General features: G+C 38.0%; 1 protein-coding gene across 1 annotated transcript in view; it reads right to left on the reverse strand.

The window, feature by feature from the left end:
- The window catches only part of MALRD1 (MAM and LDL receptor class A domain containing 1), a 278,695-nt gene that overhangs the window by 183,254 nt on the left and 72,836 nt on the right, over positions 1–22,605 (reverse strand). Inside the window, exons 18-20 of the mRNA XM_062567604.1 lie at positions 9,792–9,879; positions 5,596–5,772; positions 2,811–2,985 (exon numbers count right to left, since the gene is read on the reverse strand). Of these exons, the coding sequence (XP_062423588.1) occupies positions 2,811–2,985; positions 5,596–5,772; positions 9,792–9,879 (440 nt within the window). The remainder of the gene's footprint in view (positions 1–2,810; positions 2,986–5,595; positions 5,773–9,791; positions 9,880–22,605) is intronic.

The raw sequence follows: 22,605 nt of genomic DNA on the forward strand, positions 1-22,605 counted from the left end.
GGCCTGTGGCTAGCAGTATCTCCCGGGACTCAGTACTGGGTCCCATCCTGTTCAACTTTTTCATCAATGACCTGGATGAGGGGACGGAGTGTCTCCCCAGCTGATGATACCAAGCTGGGAGGAGTGGCTGAGACACCTGAGGGCTGTGCTGCCATTCAGAGAGACCTGGACAGGCTGGAGAGCTGGGTGGAGAGGAACCTCACGAGATTCAACAAGGGAAAGGGCAGAGTCCTGCACCTAGGGAGGAATAACTCCATGCACCAGTACAAGCTGGGGGCTGACCTTCTGGAGAGCAGCTCTGCAGAGAAGGACCTGGGAGTGCTGGTGGATGACAAGTTGACCACCTGCCAGCAATGTGCCCTTGTGGCCAAGAAGGCCAATGGTCTCCTGGGCTGCATTAGTTGCCAGCAGGTGGAGGGAGGTGATCCTGCCCCTCTGCTCAGCCCTGGGGAGGCCTCATCTCGAGAACTGTGTCCAATTCTGGTCTCCCCAGGACAAGAGAGACATGGAGCTACTGGAGAGAGTCCAGCGCAGGGCTATGAAGATGATCAGAGGGCTGGAGCATCTGCCCTATGAGGAACGGCTGCGAGATCTGGGCCTCTTTAGGCTGGGGCAGACAAGCCTGGGGAGGCATCTTATCAACGTGTATGAGTACCTGAAGGGAGGGTGTCAAGGGGATGGGGTCAAACTCTCTTCAGTTGTCCCATGGGACAGGACAAGAGGCAATGGGCAGAAATTGAAGCACAGGAAGTTCCGCCTGAACATGAGGGGGTTTTTCTTCCCTGTGAGAGTGACGGAGCACTGGACCAGGTTACCCAGAGAGGCTGTGGAGTCTCCTTCTCTGGAGATCTTCAAGGCCCGCCTGGATGCAACCCTGTCTAACATGCTCTAGGTGACCCTGCTGAGTGGGGAGGTTGGACTAGAAGATCTCCAGAGGTCCCTTCCAACCTTACACATTCTGTGATTCTATCAAAACTGAAGCATTAGATGTTCTTCCTTCAACAATAAAAGTTAATGAAGTAAATGAAAGTAAAAGTAAATGAAAATGCTTTGACAATGCCATTACTACTAGGTAAAATTCTAACTTGAAAACAATTATTGCAAGCGTCGAAAATACTAGAATGAGCAGAATGGGTAAAAACTAAGCATTCTATTTTCTACACAGTGAGCTGGTTGACTCAAATAGCCAGGCTTCCAAGCCGCCTTCTGTTTCCTTCTGAAAAACAGCTTGTTTGTCAGATGGACTGTAAATTTTTAGACTTGTTCTATTCCTTTCAGGGTTTTCTGTTTGCTTCCTTTAAAGTGAAAAAAAAAATTACCATACTTTCTCTTCAGTACATGCAAAGGGAATTAGAATCAGATTTTGAAGTCAACCTTTAAAAGTATGTATGCAAATATTTCCTTGTTTCTAGTCACATTTAGATATAAAAGTTTGCAGATTGGCTGAGTTTTCAAAACACTCACTTTGTTAACTGAAGTGTTAGCCATGAAGAGTCTGCTAAAAAGCTTACAACTTTCAGATACTGTTAGTTATCAAAAAGTATGGTATGCTGGTAGATTTGTGATGTTGACAGAAAAGGCAATACATGTGGTCTTAGTTTTCAATATGATCAATTCGTGCATTTCAGAAGGAGTCATCTGAATATTTAAGAAATTTGCAGAAAAATGGTCGAGACCCAGGTTTTGAAATATTTCAACTCAAAATATTCCAGCATTAACATATCTATACTTCTCATTGAAAAAGTTCAACAGAATAATATGACCCAGCTCTATTCTCCATGCACTCTATGAGACGACTCCGGATGCCAGAACTCACAGTTCCCATCAATGATCTTAGAAGTAGTATTTTTGCAAGGAATAACAATTCATTATATCTTGTTGGAAATAGTAATGATAAAGACAGAAAAGCAGTACTGTGGAAGATTTGGTAGGGCAGCAATATGAAGTGATGTAAATTATCAGAAAAAAAGTCAAATATCCACTAAACTGTATTTAACTCTAATTACAGTTGTTTCAAAACTGTGTTAATTATTAAATAATAGCAGGATTCATAAGACCCTTTGTGGAGGTACTTGTACTTGGCAAAATGGCCTGGAGAGCAATAGCTAGCAGGAAAGGGAGTGTACACTGTGTGTGTGAATGGAAGTGTCTGAAAGGACATTTGCCCAACACTGATTACGTTAGTGGAGATGATGACCATCAGCCAAACTAAACAGAAACAGGGAACTACAAAGAAAACATTAAAAAAAAGAATCAGCTTGAATAGCAGTATAAAATAAAGATGAATATTTGTAACAGTAGGGAGAGACCTTGGATTGGAAATAGCAGGAGTCAAAATCTAGTTTTGACAGTCCAGAAGTCACCTTTCTGGTACGGCAGCCTCTGCGTAGACCAAACAGAGCAGCCTCTCCACTGGCTGCTGTGAGCAGCCCTCATGCAGCTGTCAGGCTGAGAGTACGGGTGCAAGGAGGTGTGCCTTCTCATGGCATATGCATTAGCAGGCTGTAGGCAGCAGCATGTATATATGTCAAGAGCAGTTACGTCTCCAAATAGGAGGAATGTGCAAAACTCACGTTCATAAAAAGGAGCAGGGATGTTCTTATATTCCACACATCCTCTGGGAGAGGGACTGCACATGTATTACTCTGGGACAGAGGGAACCTTTGGGGTTCATTATTAATGACACTATATGTCATTAATAAACCAGTATACTGCTTCAATGCTGTGAACTGAGCTGAGTTTTTCCCAGGGACAATTCTTATGTGGCTAAACACACAGTCCAAGAAAGATTACTGAAAAATTTTACTTACGTAGTATGATCAGTTAATGGGCTGTGATTTTCTTGCCCAGGGAAGAGATTTGCTCCTCTTCCAAGTCCCCACTTGAATACATTTGTGGAAAGGATGGAAACAGTTTCTGTCTCTTCTAAGGCTGGCTGATACCATCCACACAGGGTTTTGTCTTCAAAATTGCACACTTCGCTTGCTTTAGAGATGAACAGTGAATATTTCATGTTTATATAAAAAAATTGGAATCATCAATTGATGTTATGATAAAATAAACAACATGGCAATAAATATTATTTCAAACTATTATGCATAGTATTTCCTTTGCAGATAAAATATCAATAGTGTTCTCTCTATGTTCTTACTTCGGAGGCAGATTCTGTATTTGGAAATACAGCAAGTCTTTAAAACCTTGGTATCTACCATCATATGCAGCTACCAGGTTTTAGACTGTTCTAATTATCTGTCATGTGAAATACGCTGAAATGTCATATAAAATCACCAGCTCTGAATCTGAGAGCTGCTGCACAATTCTTTCTCCAGCCCTACAGACTGATGTTATTAGCTACTCATTGTACGTTATACACAAACTCCTTGACGGGAACACTAAAAAAACCCAAATAAGTATTTCAAGCAGTCTCCAAAATAGGTGAAAGCCACATATAATGAGGCTATTTAACATTGGTGTCAAGTAGAGAATTGTTAATAAATAAATAAACAGTTGCCTGTGCCTCAGTTTTTGGTTCCTGAGTGACTGGACAGGGAAAGTGAGCTTCCTAATGTCCCTCCCTCACAATGCATCCTTCCTACAGGGATATTCAGGAAAAATATGATTTTCCACTTCTTCTACTTAACGAATATTTATTCTCTGGAATGCCTTCTGGAACATTTTACCGAAACTCTAACTTAACCTCTGTGATCCAAAATGACCCCTGTCACTTTCCAGAACTTTAGAACAGATTTTAATACATAACTTTAAATGACTGCTGTAAGAATTATGCAGAAAAACAAGACCGTATTTCTAACCCGTGAAGCTCAAAAGCTAGTGTAGCTGAGGTAATTTCGGTATGAGTAAATTATACTGTGTTAGTAGAATGTGTCCTGGGCTTCCTCTCCTGGAGACCACAGATGGAAGATTAAGGAGGGGGAGGATGTCAAAATAGTTTTGATTTATAGCTTTAAAATTTTTAGTAAAGAAGCAAACTGCAACCAGTGCAACCAGTGTGATCTGGCTAGTTGTCCACATAAAGATTTGCGATGCTTCCTGACATTGATGAGAGCAATGGTATTGTGTTTTTTTTCACATTTTATAAAATTACATTTTAAATGCCATTGAAAAAGCAAATCACTTCCTGAGAACATATTTCTGCCCTCAATAAGGATATACTAAATTCTTATCCGAGTACTGTCATTTGAGTGATAAATTGTCATCATTGCTGTAGTGATTGCAGACTTCAGACACAGCAAGTACTTAAAGTTGTATTCTCCATAACAGTTATCTCTTTCAGAAGGAAAGGATGCTTTCTAAGACAATGTAAATTTCTGAGGGAAAAAAAAAATGTTCTGTCCAAAGGACTCTCCATTTACTTTTCAATGCAGGTTTTCAATGACTGGTATTTATTAACACTACAGGGAATTACCCATCGATGTTTATAGATCAGCCTAACTTCTTCCAGAGTTATTCCCTCAAAAGAAATAAGAAAAGTAACATTAGACTCCCTGCTGGCTGGTTGAGTCTTCAGCCCTGAGAGAGAAGGTTGGAGTTCCCTACACGCTATGTAATGAAGGTAGTTTTAATCATAGTGAGAATCATTTAGCTTGCAATAGCAGATGAGGTCACTGTCTCTAGATGCCTGTCCCCCTCATTAATCAGTTTACAAACAGCAGTATTTTCAATTATCCTGTTTTCAGGCAAAAAAAAAGTTAGTAACCATTAATGCTTAAAAGCTATAGTGTGAACTGTGGTGACTTAGAAGCAATTAATAAACCTCTTAGATGTCTACAAAGTGTAGTGACCTCATCCATTGTCCTAAATTTACTGTTCTTATTTGACTGTCAGAGCTCTTAACAATTTACAGGCTGGAACTCGCTGACCTCTTTGCAGAGTATACCATGCTGCATACTCTAGCCATAGGGAAGCAGCTGGGATTTTCGCTCAGAAAGCTAGAAACCTAACGCTAGGTTCCTTCATCAGTTCAGGATTTGCTGCCCAGTTAGATGTAGATCTCAAAGCAAAATCAGTCTTGTCAAAGGAACAAAGAGATGATAACAAAAGTGTCCTTATGTCTGCAGCTGATTTTCACAGTTTCTTTGTATAAAAATACTTCCAATATTCATGGAAGTAGGAAGTGAACCCAAGTCTCCCAGATGAGTATCCCAACCATGAATGAGACTACAGTTATTCTCATTTCCATTTTGGACTAGTGAACATCTAAAAAATTTAAATGTGCCATTTAATTTGAGAAATGATGCTCAATTTTAGAAATTGTTATGTATAGCTACCAATCACTGGGAGATTTAAGAATTACTTTCCTATTGCAGTAGTAAGTTAAAATAGCATATAAATAGCATATAAAACAGCATATAAAATGTCAAGTCTGTCATTAGAAGGCAGAAAATGAATAACATCTCAGATTCCCATCTTAAAAGCATAATGCTAGTTTTGGGGGAGTAAAATCACATTAAAAACAACACCTAGGTGCTAATACCAAATGAAAAGTATAAATAGAGAGTAGTTAGAACAGTATGTTTAATATCCACAAACTAATAAGATAGTAAATTACAAGAGGTAAGTAAAGCGTTTGCTTACCACAAGGTGCTTCATCAGATTTGTCAGAGCAGTCAGGCCTAAAATCACACATCTGGATCATCTGGATGCAATTGCCAGAGGCTCTACAGACAAACTGCTCATCTGTGCAATTGTTCATGGGGAGCGTGGCAGGAGCTGAAGTTCCTGATGGAGTTGTAGAGATTTCTGGCAATTTTCCTTTAAAAAAGAAAAAAATAGTGACCTACAGAATTAAGGGAGCCTAGTTTTCTTTGCCCTCAAGTCATTCCTTGCCCCCAAGAGTATAGCTTTACCGGAAATACGGCAGGGTGGCCAAGTAGAATATCTTAAATGCCACCTAGAAGGAACTGAACTGAATGTATCCTAGCTGAGTTTCCCCAGTGGAAAGTACTAGTTTGGTCATGCTAGTCAACCATCATTTCCTCAACACCTGAAAGAATTTATTTGAGCCTCTCACTCGTCTTTCAAATTTGGCTGAAATTGGCCAGTCATTTCAAAAAACTAACACAAAAGAAACAGATAAAACAATCACAAAAAAATTAATTCCCCTGTGAAGCAAGGCTAACATTATTCAGAAAATAATGGATTTTTTCCAGTACTTTGATTACTGCAACTGACTGTGGAGATTACTATGTAACCTTCTTACATTCTCATTTCATCATGGAAAAATTATTTTTTTCCATTAGAAAAAAGTATTTTGAGGTCATTATCTTGTTCTACCACTTACTTTCTGTTCCATTCAACATCATTACAGCTTTTTTCTAATCCATTGCCTTTTCCTCTTATTCTTTCGTGTACACCTTCCTGCAGGCTAGCCCTAATCCCTTGAAAACCTTTGCTATCATTGTCCATAAAAGGTCTTTTCATTGTATAAGTCCTTTTATAAATTTAATCCCTAATGAAATGATTAGCTGTAATGCACAATACACCTAAGTTATGCACCTGAGTTAATTAAAAAGTGTATATGCAGACTTTTGAGAGAAAATGTATCTGAGCCAGTAAGGAATCATTTTTTCTCTTAAGACTTGGAACACTAAGACTGATTATAAATTCCCTAGGAGCAGGAGCCATATTTTATTTTGTAATGTAGAAACCACATCTTTGACATCAAATAAATGATACACTAATAACGTCCTAAGACTCAAACAAAAGATTAAGGAGGAGGAACTGTTTAAGGAATAATTGGATGATATACTAAATGTTATCTACAACTCACAGTAATAGCAATAACCTTATTGGTCAGAAGTTTTTAAATACAGTATTTATTATTAAAATTTTTTAGATGTATTGAATCCTCCTCTGATCAGTTTTAGTGAAATGTTCCTAGGTTCAGGAAATTTGGTTATAAACTGGAGAGGGAAGAAATTTCCAGAGTGGTTTCACAACATAGGCTGTACACTCTCCAGGAATAAAAAGGAGTCCCTGCTCCTAATCCACCAGAACAGAAGAAATTTTGAGATATCGTAAGTACTATGGACAGAATCACCTTCTTTTTCCCTCTGGAAATAATCCATTCTGCACAATAATGAAATGTCATTTGGGCCAGAGCAAGTGTCATTGGACAGCCTGTAGTTAGGGCATTCAAATGATATATTGAAAATAAACATGCAAGTTTCTACATCTTCAATATTACATGTGTGTGACTGTACCACTATGTGACCCAGGCAATCTCTCCCTGGTCAGTATCTGTTATTCCAAGTGGAACAATTCCAGCTGGACAGCCATCAATTAATTCCAGGTTGCAGAGTTGAGATGTAGGAACCCAGTTTCATGTCTCTGATCTAATTCATATTAAATCCAGTAGACTACACTGCTTATATTACCTGTTTTGCAGGCTATTCCTACAGACCCTTTAACTTTTCTGTCACTGGTCAGGATTTTTATGTTGTGGAGGAAGCAGAGGTGCTAAAATAGGGGCAGTAGGAGCTTGAAATGTCTCAAATTTCTCTCAACACTAAAAGGCTTTAAAAAAATTTATGGAACACAAAAACTCTTCCCTATCAAGTTTGTCTGCCATTATACCTGAGGACTTTCATCTTTCTAAACAAAATAATCTTTTTTTCTTATGTATGAACTTTGAAACTCTAACCCTCTGTACTTTGCTACTTTCTTCTTATTTTCTTTTTTTTAATCTATTTTCATGTCTCATTTGTAAATAAGTTTGGGGGGGGGGGCTAACCTGTCCTTCTAAGATTTTCTTCCTCCGCAACCAGACACTTTACACTAACTGTGTATTAACCAAATTTGTTTTGAATTAGAGTTCATACTCAAAGAGTAGTAATAAACTTAGAGTTACAACAACAGAGTCGTTTTTAGGTTGTCATCAATGGTGTGGAGTCCAGTTGGAGGCCTGTGGCTAGCGGAGTTCCCCAGTTGAACAGAGGTACTGTTCAACTTCTTCATCAATGACCTGGATGAGGGGACGGAGTGTCTCCTCAGCAAGCTTGCTGATGATACCAAGCTGGGAGAAGTGGCTGAGACACCTGAGGGCTGTGCTGCCATTCAGAGAGACCTGGACAGGCTGGAGAGCTGCGTGGAGAAGAACCTCCTGAGGTTCAACAAGGGCAAGTGCAGAGTCCTGCACCTAGGGAGGAATAACTCCATGCACCAGTACAAGCTGGGGGCTGACCTTCTGGAGAGCAGCTCTGCAGAGAAGGACCTGGGAGTGCTGGTGGATGACAAGTTGACCACCTGCCAGCAATGTGCCCTTGTGGCCAGGAAGGCCAATGGTCTCCTGGGCTGCATTAGGAAGAGTGTTGCCAGCAGGTGGAGGGAGGTGATCCTGCCCCTCTGCTCAGCCCTGGGGAGGCCTCATCTCGAGAACTGTGTCCAATTCTGGTCTCCCCAGGACAAGAGAGACATGGAGCTACTGGAGAGAGTCCAGCGCAGGGCTATGAAGATGATCAGAGGGCTGGAGCATCTGCCCTATGAGGAACGGCTGCGAGAGCTGGGCCTCTTTAGCCCAGGGAAGAGAAGACTGAGGGGGGATCTTATCAATGTGTAGAAGTACCTGAAGGGAGGGTGTCAAGCAGATGGGGACAAACTCTCTTCAGTTGTCCCATGTGACAGGACAAGAGGCAATGGGCAGAAATTGAAGCACAGGAAGTTCCGCCTGAACATGAGGGGGAATTTCTTCCCTGTGAGAGTGACGGAGCACTGGGACAGGTTGTCCAGAGAGGTTGTGGAGTCTCCTTCTCTGGAGATCTTCAAGGCCCGCCTGGATGCAGCCCTGTCTAACATGCTCTAGGTGACCCTGCTGAGTGGGGAGGTTGGACTAGAAGATCTTCAGAGGTCCCTTCCAGCCTTACACATTCTGTGATTCTGTGAAATGTTGTTATATACTACATAAACTTGCCAAAATGGGAGAAACATGCCAGATGCACTTGATATTCCAAATAGAATTATACCTATATATACTTATACCTATAGGAAGTTTTTGGAATAGCAGAAACAAAATGTATATGCACTGGTATGATTTAGATCTAATACTAAAATACTAATTTTCAGAAAAAAAACTTTGTTTTAAATTGTGTTTGCTGTTCTGCAACCCTCTTGTGACTACATCAACTATCAGACCATATATAACATTGTAATGTCTGCTGCAGCTAACATTAGCCTCTTAAAATCCCTTCCATGATGAAATATGAAAGGTTTGACATCGTTTGGTGTCTTGGAATGCAGCATTTCTGGGTATAATATTTTACCATTTTGTAGTCGTTTTATTGTATTAGGTAGTAATGACTCCAGAGGACAAGCTGCCCTGTCCTCTGAACAGTTTGTGTGCTGTAATGTGAGAGCAGCTGTCTATTCAAAAACATTAAGAATTTTTGAGGGAGAGGATGAAGGCTGTATCAAACTGATTTTCCTAAATGAAAAGTTAGTTTGCTTATGTGTAGTTAAGTTTTTTTTTCCTTCTAGAAATAAGTTATACTGAGATCCCAAAGAGAGCTTCCACATTTGCAACGGAACGATCAGCATGTAAGATTCAGATCTTACATGCTCAACAGAGACTGCTTCGTGTTGTTGCCTTTCCAGAATGTACAGGGAAGATCATCAATAAGGGAGTCTGGGAAGGTGGAAAACAAGTCTGGATTTCAGCACTGGACATGAGTCACAGCTTGATTTGGTTTGTTTTTCCAGTGCCAATACTCACAAATGACAGCGAACAATCAGCTCATTGCTAAGAGATGTACACTCAACTTTAATTTTGTTCTTACCGTTGTAAAGAGTACATGATAGAAAGGACAAGTCATCAATTCCAATGTCTCCAGTGAAGCCATCTCCTACAGTACCTTCCACCAAAATCTAGGGAAACAATAGTTATAAAAGTATTTTTCAGCATATAGCAGACTTCCACTTCTCATTAAATACTTTATTTTGATTGATAGAAGTCCTGTGTTTCAAACTTAAAATGAACTTCAAATTGAACTTAAATGAACTTAAATATTGTATTCAGTGACACTTTACAAAAGACTAACTACTATCGGCATTCTCTGGTGTTCATATTAATCACAGGGAACTATAATATTGGTATGGTTGGATTTACAGCCACTGAAACATCGTTGTGACATAAAATGATGGTAAGGCATTATCATAAGTGGCATGTTATGATTAGGTCCTTTGGTACTTATTGTAATAATATTCTTCATGATTAATTATAATAACATCCATCTGAATGAATTATATACTCATGTAGGAATGTCATTGCTATGAAAATAATCAAGCAGATTACAGATAAGCTCTGGAACTCTTTAAAGAAAAAGATTCTTCATAGAATATTTTAATATATATTTACAGACAAATAGTCATTAAAATTACCAAAACTGTATATACTTAATTTCTTATTATTGTCTATTGCCAAGGAGTAGGAGAGATTACTATTTGTGAAATACTCCCTGGATGACAAAATAAAACTCTTTTCACTGATGCTGAATTATCACAATTGTAACAGATGAGTACTCAAAATTTTCTCAATTCAACTACCTGTTAAACTAACTTTTTTCCTAAAAAAGGCTCCTCAAAAGACTTTATATATATATTTTTATATATATATATGTATATATAAAAATGATTTTACTGACCCATTGCACTTAAAATATTAAAGTTATGTCTCCGCCAATTTTTAAAGAACTATTTATATCATACATGATTTTACATTTTAGCATTTCTTTTGTAGTCAGTTAACTATTGTTAATGTTTGCTGGCAATAGTGCTTGTTGATGATTTTCAGTTTGAGAAATCAGCCCTGTATATTAAACTAATGAAGCTATTCAGTAACTAGAAAGCAAGGTAAGTAAGAGACTTCTTCTATACAATGTTTGTGTGATGTGTATGCACATCCCTTATCAGTCTCAGTTTAAAAGATTAATGTGTAACATGAGGAAAAATATGTGAAGGTTCATACAATGGCTTTAACACTGTAAAAGTAAGAGAACAATAACAATATTACTATGTTAACAGTGGCAAAGTTTTTCCTGCTATTCTGCAAATACATATGAACAAGAGAATTTAGTCACTGATATTAACATTGCCAAAGAGAGTGAATAAAAAATAGTTGTGTTGTATTTATCAAATACATTCTATAGACAAAATAGATGCCAGTGAGAAAGATGATTTGACTGTTTTGAACTCTTGGTGACTGAAGAACTGCAAGATGTAATCCTGAACAATCTTAACTATTATGAGTATATTAAAAGAAAATGAATACAATCCCATTATTACAGACTTGCTGAAGATGGATTATTTTAGCACAAAATGTTCTAAAGTGAATGACAACAGTAAATGGCAACATTACTTACTGACACTATCATCCCAGTATGGAATTCTTATGTTTCCCTCAGAATATCCACAGAAATTCTTTAAAATTCTTTTAAAAAGACCTCAGTCTCTTATTTCCTGTTTAATTTAAAATGCAGGCAATACTACAGCACTTTGTTGGTATCACTATCATAAAAGTGCTTAGAAACAGGACAAATCAAGATCTATTCTTTGGAAATGTTGCATAACAGTGTGTGTTATACCAAACCAAAAAAGAGCATTTCAGTTTAATCTTGACTGGCAACAATTTAAATAAAAACTTGACTTAGCTTTTTAAGCATGAATTATTAACTGGTTATAAATAATTACTCATAAATGAGCTAAAAATCAGACCCAGATGCAGAAGTTTGTTAACCCAGCATATATGGTTATTACCAAAACAAAACTGAGCCCCTTCAGAACGACACTATTTTAATAAGGGAATGTGCTGTGCTCTGACGGACATAAATCAGTGGGTTTAGGGGTTTCTCTCTCTTTGCCCTCTTCCCAGCCACATTCACACATTCTGAGGCCGTTCTCACTCATCACTTTGCACGAACCTTCTCCTGGAAGAGGTAGCACTCTTGCACCTTAAAAAGGAGTATTTTTATTAAGGGAATAACAGCATCCAGAGATAAAAGTGGCCATACATGGTTCTGTATTAGCAATAATACTTAGAATATCTCTTTATTGTTATTATGATGATAATATATGACTTTCAAAACCCCCAAATCAGATATTTTTTATTATGCTAGTTACTCAGGAAGTCTAACACTTTGGCATATAGCACGAACTAAATTAGTAACAGAGAAAAAGTAACAGAGAAAGTACAGATCTGTGTTCAAACGTATTAACTGTTCGACAGGAGTCAAGAACTACGAGCACAGTTCTAATCAATTGTAAGGAGACATAACCTAAATGAAATTATGACTTTGCTACAGATTTTAAAAGTGAAAAGCATATTGTTTTGCACTTGATAGCTTAAAATTGAAAACAAGGTCAATTTTTGAAGTAGTGCTGCGATATAAAACTTAGTCTATCTGAAACCCTAGCTAAACATTGACCACTTAAATTAATTTGTCAGCTGAAATTCTGCAAACTTCATAAGCTATTGTTAAACAACCTCCAGGGAACTCATCTACGATTAAGCTCGTTTTACGTCTCATTTATTATTTGAACGCGGATAAATAGTTCCCAATTTCTCCAGCTTTCAGAACTTACATATTCAGTCTGAATGAAGGTTATAAAGGTGGCATGTACTAGCTAGAAAGTATGCTATATAAAAGAGGGGAAAAAATCTATAAAAAGCAAAATGCATTAGACAGGCACTATGTGTACAGAAAAGGATTGATTCCTTTAGGTTTTGAACAAAATAGGTTTTTGAAGGGTGAAGGAATTATTATGACAAATGGTAATAGAAGAAATATTACAATGGGTGATACTCTTCTACACAAATGTTTCATTTTTAAAATAATCCTCAGTTCTGTCACCAGCCAGTTCCCATTGAATGTTAGTAAAATAAAACTTTAATTTCCATACGAACACAATCTATGCTAGAATGGAATTCATTCTGAAGAGTGATCTCAGTTTTCACATGTAATATATCCAGGGATATGTCAAGAAGTCCCGATTGCATTACTGATTTCGTTATTAGCTAGAACTTGCTGATTTTGATTAGGTTTTTCTTACTATTATTTCTGCCAAGGAACTATATGATTTGATTTGAAGAAGGGAGAAAACCACACAAGTTGATAGCAGCACAAATAACTTTTTGTCATCGAGAACCTTCGTCACAAATTATTGAAAGCAGATTCAGCATAGAAAGAGACATGTTTCACTGTTTAGCTCCAATAAACTAATCCTATGCTTTTAATGATATATACAAAAAGGAAAACATTTCCTAACTTTTTGTCTGGAAAAGTGAACAACTCTTTATGCTGGTACTTCTGTGATTAGAGATAAATGACAAACAAAATATAGAACCATTAACTACTTAAAATCTATGCCAAAATTTCTCCCTTTGGCAATGCTTTATCAAGATAATCTTCATTCAACAGTCATGTCATAATAAGTTGGATTTTTTACAGAAATGCATGAGCATTCTCACAATGTTTCAGGAAGTGCACAAAAAAATAGGGAACTTTATTTAACTGGTGAAGTACATAACCAATTTCTTTGAAAAATTATGATAAAAAAATCTGAAATTTTTGAATTTATTTTTGACTTCTTGAGTTAGTGCATGTCAAAGATGCTTTAGCGGCTTTTTTGATAACTGAATCTGAACATGGTAATTTACTCTTCTCCAGTTTTGTTCATCCTATTACTCAGCTGCCATCTAAAGAATCTAATAGCATCAAGCAGATACCGTTGGCAGTTAATTAATGGATTTCATGGTAGACACCTTATTAAGCATCATACAAACAACATCTAATCCCAGACTTCAAAGTATTTCCCAAATCTCTAATCTAGGTGTCATGTAGTTGCATCCTGATTACATAGCATTGAACTATTCCTCTGAATCTTCCATGCTATGGTTTCCCTTGGAATAAAAGTCAGGAGCCCTGGAAGAAAGGGTGCCACAATGTGCCCTCTGTTTTGAATGGCTTGGGAATTAGGACTGCTCCACTAGTGTGAAGGTGATCTGCTCCCTAAAGCAGGCACAACTACAGAGAGCCCATCATGTATTAGAAAAATAACCGACGTAGGGCAGCTACAAAATTCTAGTGCAACAAGCAAAAAGCTCTAGATTCCACTGCTCATATTCCAAGCCCTTCAGTTCCCTTTTTATTTCTATCAAAAATACATTAGAATCAAATTCCCTGCAACTTTAAAAGTTGTAACAATGTCCTTTGAAATAGGGATCCAAATGAGTTTTTATCAGTGGCCTTAAGGATATATAAATCTATTATTAAGAGTCTTAATGACTCTAAATGACAAATATCTGATTCTTTACTGTGCTCAGCTTTACACGGGACTGAAAAACTCTGTTTCTAGTGTAGTTATAGTGATAAGCTTGTGAACCTTCATGCTGATTTACGATATTTTCCAATAATTTCTCTAAAGAGCAGAGAAGAATCATATTTCTTTCCTGTTACAGACCCATAACTTCACTGATGCCCAGTGGGATTGCTCACATTTTTAACATTAATAAGTGTTTAGGTATTTTGGCACTCAGTGCTTCACTATATTATGGCCACAAAACATTACTCAAGAGAAAAGACACTACTTTCACTCTGTGATATTAACATTGGAAGAATTATTATAGAAATAGCATATAGTCAGATGCTACATGTTTGAGATACTCTAGCTTTATAAAATTACATAGTTAGCCTGTCCACTTTGGAGGTATCTGTCTGGTAATTATAACAATAAATCTATATTCAATCTAATCTAAGTTCGTAATTACTTTTGACTTCATCTTAATATGAAAGTTTACAGAAGACTTCTCTACTTTACAAGACTATACCAGAATGCTCCTCCTGGGATTAATTTAAAAAGCAACCCATCTGGGATTGCAAAGATGAAATATTAAAAAAAAAAAAAAAAAAAAAAAGAGAGAGAACACATTAGATACATTTGTCTGTGTAGACATTTAAAACAGCTCACTTAGCTAAAAAACAAAAAATTCATTCTGCAGATATTTTTCAGTCTCTCATAAAACTAATCTAATTTCTGTCTTTTCAGTTAGTTATAGGGGTCCAGAAATGCACATATATCCTATAGAAATTCCACTTTTGTTAATATTTAAAGTTTGTAAACATTTTTGTTCCTTAATGAGGATGATGATTATTTAGTTATTCTTAAAAATGTCTTGGTAGTGAAAGTACTTAGCTGATAAGATCATTCTCAGTAACAATATTAAAACATCTATGGCTAGCTGGGCAAGACCAGATCTATTATTTAGTCAGAGAGACACAGAAGTACTATAAATCTCCTCCTGCAAGTAAGACACAAGACAACTTATTGTCTCCATACAAATGGTTACTTTTAAAGAGCATCACTTATTTCAGGTAGTCTTGCAAATGTTAGACTGCCAGTTTAAAGACCTTAAGGCTGGACCCAAAGGTAGTCCACGTTTTTACAAGGCTATATACAAATCAAAGTTGAGGAGTTGCAGTATAGTAACAGAAATAATAACATTCTTTGAAGATCTGCCTTTAGTAATCATAATCATTATGGTACCCTGAAATACTTTCAGGTGGAATATCATGAGCATTCCTTTAAGGGTGTTTTTGGTGCTAGGGTGACCCTAGCCACCCCAGGGTGCCTAGGTGGTGGGACCTTTCCACTTGTTTAGAATCACAAACATGCTTCTCAGGAGCTTAAGATGTCTATTTTATGCGATTACCTATATACTAATGCATAAATGTTTCAGAATTAGTCCCTTAAAATGCAAATAGCTTGGATTTTAGACTGAGAAGAATATAAAAATAACACAATGTGTACTAAAAAAAATAGTTGGCAAAAGAAATTTGGCTTCTATTCCTATTTGTAGGACATTCTACTATTGTATATTCAGAGCAAATGTATCATTCTAATTTTCAATCAATATTCCATTACTTCCTGAACTAACATCTATTTGATAATGAGAAAAGTTATTACAGAGAATTTTACTGTATACCTTCATTAACTACTTGTAAAATAGGAAAATACCAAATGTATCTTGAATCTATTTAATTGAAATTTTATTTTACATATAAGCTTCCATAAGCTAGTATTTTTCACTGAATTTTCATTATCTATTTCCTCCTGACTTTGGTCCTTGTCTTTCACACTTAAAGGAAGAGGGTTTTATCTTTGTTTATGGAGATGCACACATATATTGCATAAGGGCAAAACTAAATTGCAACTGTGCAAGATAACTTTTTTTTTTAATAGTATGGTTTCCAATACAATAAAGTGGCCCTAGATATCCTATTTAGGAAACTGTAGGTATCTGATCTATATCATGACTAAAAGAGGGAGACTGCACTGACCAAAAGAATTGATATTTTGAATTGTCATTCAAAATATTGATATTTTGAGTTGATATTCTGAATTGCCATTGTTCACATAATTTACAATTTACTTTTGCTGTATCCAGAAAAACTTGAATGAATAGAGAAAACTGAAACAGCCACATTTATCTAACATGTTAAAATAGAATCTTCACACTTTAATCTGAGACAAAACTATGTCAGGTATTGTGATTATTCAAGGAAGATAAAAGTAAACACTATTCATCATCAGTATAAGGAGGCTACTGTGGACAGATCGGTATTTCACCAGCTTTTCAAATGCACTACTAAGGAAAAAAAATGTTTAACTAGTCTTCTCAGGAAGATTAAAATAAATTTAGACCAAGGAAAGAGATAAATACACTCAAAAAGCCTATTTTTTTCTTATTGAAAGTAGTGTCCCATATATTACAAAGGTATCTTTGACAAGGAACATATTTATAACCTGCTGTTTTCACAGAAACATGCTGGGATATGACCTTGCTCTATTTTCAAAATTACATTGGTTGATTATCTATATGATGTGTATAGAGAGTTTCTGAAAATAAGAGCTGTTGAAACCTTACAGATGCATATTCACTCCTTCCTTCCGCCCATACATACTGGGGAATAACAAGCTCTGTTAGCACAATAAAACATCACCAAACACCTACCAAGGAAATGAGAACTGTAGCTCTCCATTCAAATTCAAACACTCCCTGAAAGGTCCAGAATAAACAACTGCTCAATCACTGCTTGCATTAGAGGACCAGATTATTAAAAGAGATTACATTTTATACTTTCCCTAAAACACAGGCAAAGACTTTACAGACTTCTGTGTAATACCAAATCTGAATTCAAAGGTAAACTCTGGATCACACTATACTACAGTTACCAGTTTTACAAGTTTGTGTATTTGGAACAGTTTTGTCACTTTGTCAGTATTAGTACAATTAATTTTGGCCCAGAGAACTTGATTCCTTTCACTTAAATATGTTATTTCTAAAGTTCCTTTTTCACTCATCCAAGCTCACCTGTTTTGCTCACTGATATCACATTTAATTCTCCGATGCAAAATATCTGTCAGAGACGCACTAAATTTCAGCCATGTTTGATGGCAGCTAGAACAAATATTTCCTGAGAAATATAAGATTCTGAGAACAAGGTTTAGAGAGAGCTGATGTGAGCAATGGAAGTTTTTGAGTATTGTCTCCTTTGGATTTATGCCAGAGCACTCAATTAAAGGCCCTGCAGTTTCATACCTATAGACTTCGAAACATCCAAAAGGGGATCTGGCTTTCCAGATGGCCTCAAGGATCTTTGAGCTTCAGATTTTTAGCTGACAATTACTCCTTTTGCTAGCAGTCAATACATTGGTAAGATTGTTTATAAACTCAAATAATTCTGGATGTCATCTCCAGGCATATGGAGAAAAAGAAAGTGGTCAAGAGTAGTCAGCATGGATTCACCAAGGGGAAATCATGTTTAACCAGTCTGATAGCCTTCTCTGATGGAATGACTGGCTGGGTAGATGAGGGCAGAGCAGTGCACGCTGTGTACCTTGACTTCAGCAAGGCTTTTGACACTGTCTCCCATAACACCCTCCTAGAGAAGCTCAGGAAGTGTAGGTTAGATGAGTGGACAGTGAGGTGAATTGAGGACTGGCTGAAAGGCAGAGCTCAGAGGGTCGTCATCAGTGGCGTGGAGTCTAGTTGGAGGCCTGTTGCTAGCGGTGTCCCCCAGGGCTCAGTACTGGGTCCCATCCTGTTCAACTTTTTCATCAGTGACCGGGATGAGGGGACAGAGTGCCTCCTCAGCAAGTTCGCTGATGATCCCAAGCTGGGAGGAGTGGCTGAGACACCTGAGGGCTGTGCTGCCATTCAGAGAGACCTGGACAGGCTGGAGAGCTGGGTGGAGAGGAACCTCCTGAGGTTCAACAAGGGCAAGTGCAGCATCCTGCACCTAGGGAGGAATAACTCCATGCACCAGTACAAGCTGGGGGCTGACCTTCTGGAGAGCAGCTCTGCAGAGAAGGACCTGGGAGTGCTGGTGGATGACAAATTGACCACCTGCCAGCAATGTGCCCTTGTGGCCAGGAAGGCCAATGGTCTCCTGGGCTGCACTAGGAGGAGTGTTGCCAGCAGGTGGAGGGAGGTGATCCTGCCCCTCTGCTCAGCCCTGGGGAGGCCTCATCTCGAGAACTGTGTCCAGTTCTGGTCTCCCCAGGACAAGAGAGACATGGAGCTACTGAAGACAGTTCAACATAGGGCTATGAAGATGATTAGGGGCCTAGAACATCTCGCCCATGAGAAAAGGCTGCGAGAGCTGGGCCTCCTCAGCCCAGGGAAGAGAAGGCTGAGGGGGGATCTTATCAATGTGTAGAAGTACCTGAACGGAGGGTGTCAGGGGGATGAGGGGCTAAACTCTTTTCAGTTGTCCCATGGGACAGGACAAGAGGCAATGGGCAGAAATTGAAGCACAGGAAGTTCCGCCTGAACGTGAGGGGGAATTTCCTCCCTGTGAGAGTGACAGAGCACTGGAACAGGTTGTCCAGAGAGGTTGTGGAGTCTCCTTCTCTGGAGATATTCAAAGCCCACATGGGTGCAACCCTGTCTAACATGCTCTAGGTGACCCTGCTTGATCGGGGGTTGGGACCAGATGATCTCCAGAGGTCCCTTCCAACCTTACCCATTCTGTGATAATTGGTTTCCCATGCTTTTAAGTAAAGCAAAAATGTGAGTTTTGGGGGTTTACTATTTGTAAATAGTAATTCTTTTTTTTAACATGGTAAACAAATGACAGACTTATATTGGGAGGGAAGAGGAAGATGTGGTAACATTCATTTTATTGCAGGGGTATGTTTGACTCCTACATGTAGAAGAGAAAAATTAAAATGAAGATCTGTATTACATAAAATTAGGCCATCTTCAATCCTAAGCCTAAATTTTTCTATCAGCTAGGAACCTCTGAAAATCCTAAAACAGCTGACAGTAATTTCTGGCCAGGGACAGAGAAGAAATGACCTGTATTTTGATCAGAAAATTATCAAAAAGTTGTTTCTTATTTGCAGAATTTCAAGAAAAAGCCTTATTTAATTTTCTGAAGTGACTCTAAACTTTTCTTTCAAACATGAAGTTGGCCTACAATGCTAAACATCTGGAAACAATGAAGCACTGACATTACAGTATGTAGAGACCACAACGTAGTAAATGTAGAGACAGAATCACAGAATAGTTGAGGTTGGAAGAGACCTCTGGCGATCACCTGGTCCCAACCCCCGATCAAGCAGGGTCACCTAGAGCAGGTTGCCCAAGACTTTGCCTCATCAGGTTTTCAATATCTCCAATAATGGAGACTCCACAAGCTCTCTGGACACCCTCTACAGTAATGTTTCCTTATGTGCAGGTGGAATTTCCCGAGTCTCAGTTTGTGCCCATTGCCTCTCATTATGTCACTGGGCACCACTGAGAAGAGTCTAGGCCCTTCCTCTCTACACTCCCCTTCTCCATCCCCCATCTTTTCAATGTATATAAATAAAAATACATCATATGTATTTGAACAGATTGATCCCCTTCAGTCTTCTCTTCTCCTGATTGACCAGGCCCAGCTCTCCCAGACTCTCCCCATATGAGAGATGCTCTAGCATCTCTCTAGCATCTCTCTAGCAGTTATATTAGTGTCCCTTTGCTGGACCAACTTCAGTATGTCCATGTCTCTCTTGCACTGGGGAGCCTGGGACACAGTACTTCAGAGGCGTCCTTACCATGGCTGAAGAGAGGTGAGGGATCACCTCCCTTGACCTACTGGTAATGCTCTTAATGCAGCCTAAGATACCATTGACCTTCTTTGCCCCAAGGGTAAATTACTGGCTCATAGTCCACTTGTCAACCAGGACCCCCACATCTTTCTCCACAGAGTTGCCTTCCCTCCCGCTCAGCCCCCAGACTATACTGGTGCACAGAGCTATTCCTCCAGAAGTTTATCCTTCCCTGTGTTGAATTTCATGAAATTCCTATCAGACCACTTCTCCAGTCTGTTGAGGTCCCTCTAAATGGCAGCACAACCATCTGGAGTGTCTATCATTCCTTCCAGTTCTGTATCATCTGTGAACTTCTGTCCCATAATCTAGGTCATATATGAGGGATGTTAAAAAGTATTTACTCCTGTACTGACCCCTGGGGAACAGCACTAGTGATTTGCTTCCAGCTGGACCTCATGCTGGTGATCACAACCCTCTGAGCCTGGAAGTTCAAGCATTTTCAATCCATTTCATTGACCGCTTTCCCAGCCCGTATGTTATTAGCTTGTCTACAAGGATGTTAAAAGAGACAGTGTCAAAAGCCTTACTAAAGTCAAAGTAAACAACATCCACTGGTCTCTCCTTGTCCAGCAAGCCAGTCATCTCATCATAGAAGGCTATCAGGTTGATTAACCACAATTTTCCCTTTGTAAATTCGTGTTGACTATTTCAAATCACCTTCCTATCTTTCACATTCCTGGAAATAGTATCCAGGATTAGCTGCTCCATCACCTTTCCAGGGATTTAGGTAAGGCTGACTGACCTGGAGTTCCCCAAATCCTACTTGTCCTTCTTAAAGATAATTATCCATTACTATTATGGTATCTAAACAACAGACAACACAAAACTGTCTGAGAGGTGGTTCTAGTACACATCTCACCAGACAGCTAAGGCTTCAGAGAAAACATGGTCACAGAGCGTGAAGACTTTGTTCCCCTCATCTCCCCTCTATGTCTAGTTACAGAAAGTCCCCAGCACTCCACACTTAAGAGAAAGTTTGGAAAGACATTAGCAAGCAACAACTTATTAGCAACAGAAATTCCCTCTTTCTTTTCAAAAACTCTTAGTTTTGAAGGGTAGCAGTAGTCACAAAGCAAACTCCATCATGAAAAATGGAACACACCAGACTGAACATCAGGTCCTGATCTCTTTCTTCAAAACAAACTATCAAATGGTACTTCACACTTCATGCCACTCAAAAATGACTATGAAAAACAAAAGTACATCACAAGAATATAAAATCTTTACATTCCCTGAACAGGACTAGAAAAGTACAATAGTATAAATAGCTTCAGTTACCGAACAAACTTAACCCTAAACAGGCCAAATATTTTAACTAATTTTATAATTCTTTAGATAAACTACTGAAGGATATGTTTCCTTATAATGTTAAAAAAATAATAAAATGCTGAGCTTGTGTTGTATTATGCCAGGACAGACTAGAGTGTTGAAACTAGTTTTTGCCCAAATGCCCTCAACCTCCGACCATGTAAATTCATCTTAAACATATATATGCTTGGGAAACTTTCTCACTAAAAAGGCATTAAAATAAATGTTAAAACTTTAACTTAAAAGAATAAAAGAATTTTGTTCATTCAGCAGAATTCATGCCATATTTACGACTTTTTTTTTTCTTTCAAACAAATGTCTAGTATTAGCAACCCTACACAAACCAATGGATCTACAGTGCTGTAAGATTAACATAAATGAGAGAAGAATCAGTTTGGTAGAGGAAAATGAATTTCACATTCCTCTCAACTATTTTACATACTTAGTCAAAAGGACAAGACATCAGGACTTCACGTTACTTTCAACACAGTAAATGTCAGCGATATCAACATGTAGCTACTGAGATATAGTACAGGTCTAGGCCAAATTAATATTGAAAATGAGATAAAGGTGTGATACTTTTATTTGCACATATATAGTTATACAAATAAATTCCTTACAGTCACACCTGCTCTTAAATTCTCTAACTAGGAAGGCATTGTTAGCATTATAGCAAGGGTCTTTTGTATTTCTAAAAGGGTCTTGATGAAAAACAAACACTTTCTTCCAGTTCCTTCTATGCAGCCTTCTAAGGGCTTTTCCTACAAAGAGAATAGAATTTTTCTCCTCTCAAAAGTACCCTGTTGGTAAGTAAGTGTGGGACAGTCTAAATCAAATATTGCATTTCATCTGACAAAAAAAGGAAGATTTTAAAATCTGGATTTCTTTAAAGTTCACTTTATGACCACTTATCAGGCAATTGAATTAATGAATTAATCTTTCCTCTAATAACCTCCAGATATATTAACCCAACAGCAATAAACAGGTCACAGATAGCTAAATGTAAGTAACATAAACAATTTTAAAAAGCAAGAAGACAAGATTAGATCTGTAGCTGTAACTTCTAATTATTTACTTCCAAAAATGATATTTGATTGTTGACCCTAGACTGGAACCAAATATTTTGAATTG

The sequence above is a fragment of the Rhea pennata genome, chromosome 2, assembly GCF_028389875.1.
Source record: "Rhea pennata isolate bPtePen1 chromosome 2, bPtePen1.pri, whole genome shotgun sequence".
NCBI classification, from domain to species: Eukaryota; Metazoa; Chordata; class Aves; order Rheiformes; family Rheidae; genus Rhea; species Rhea pennata.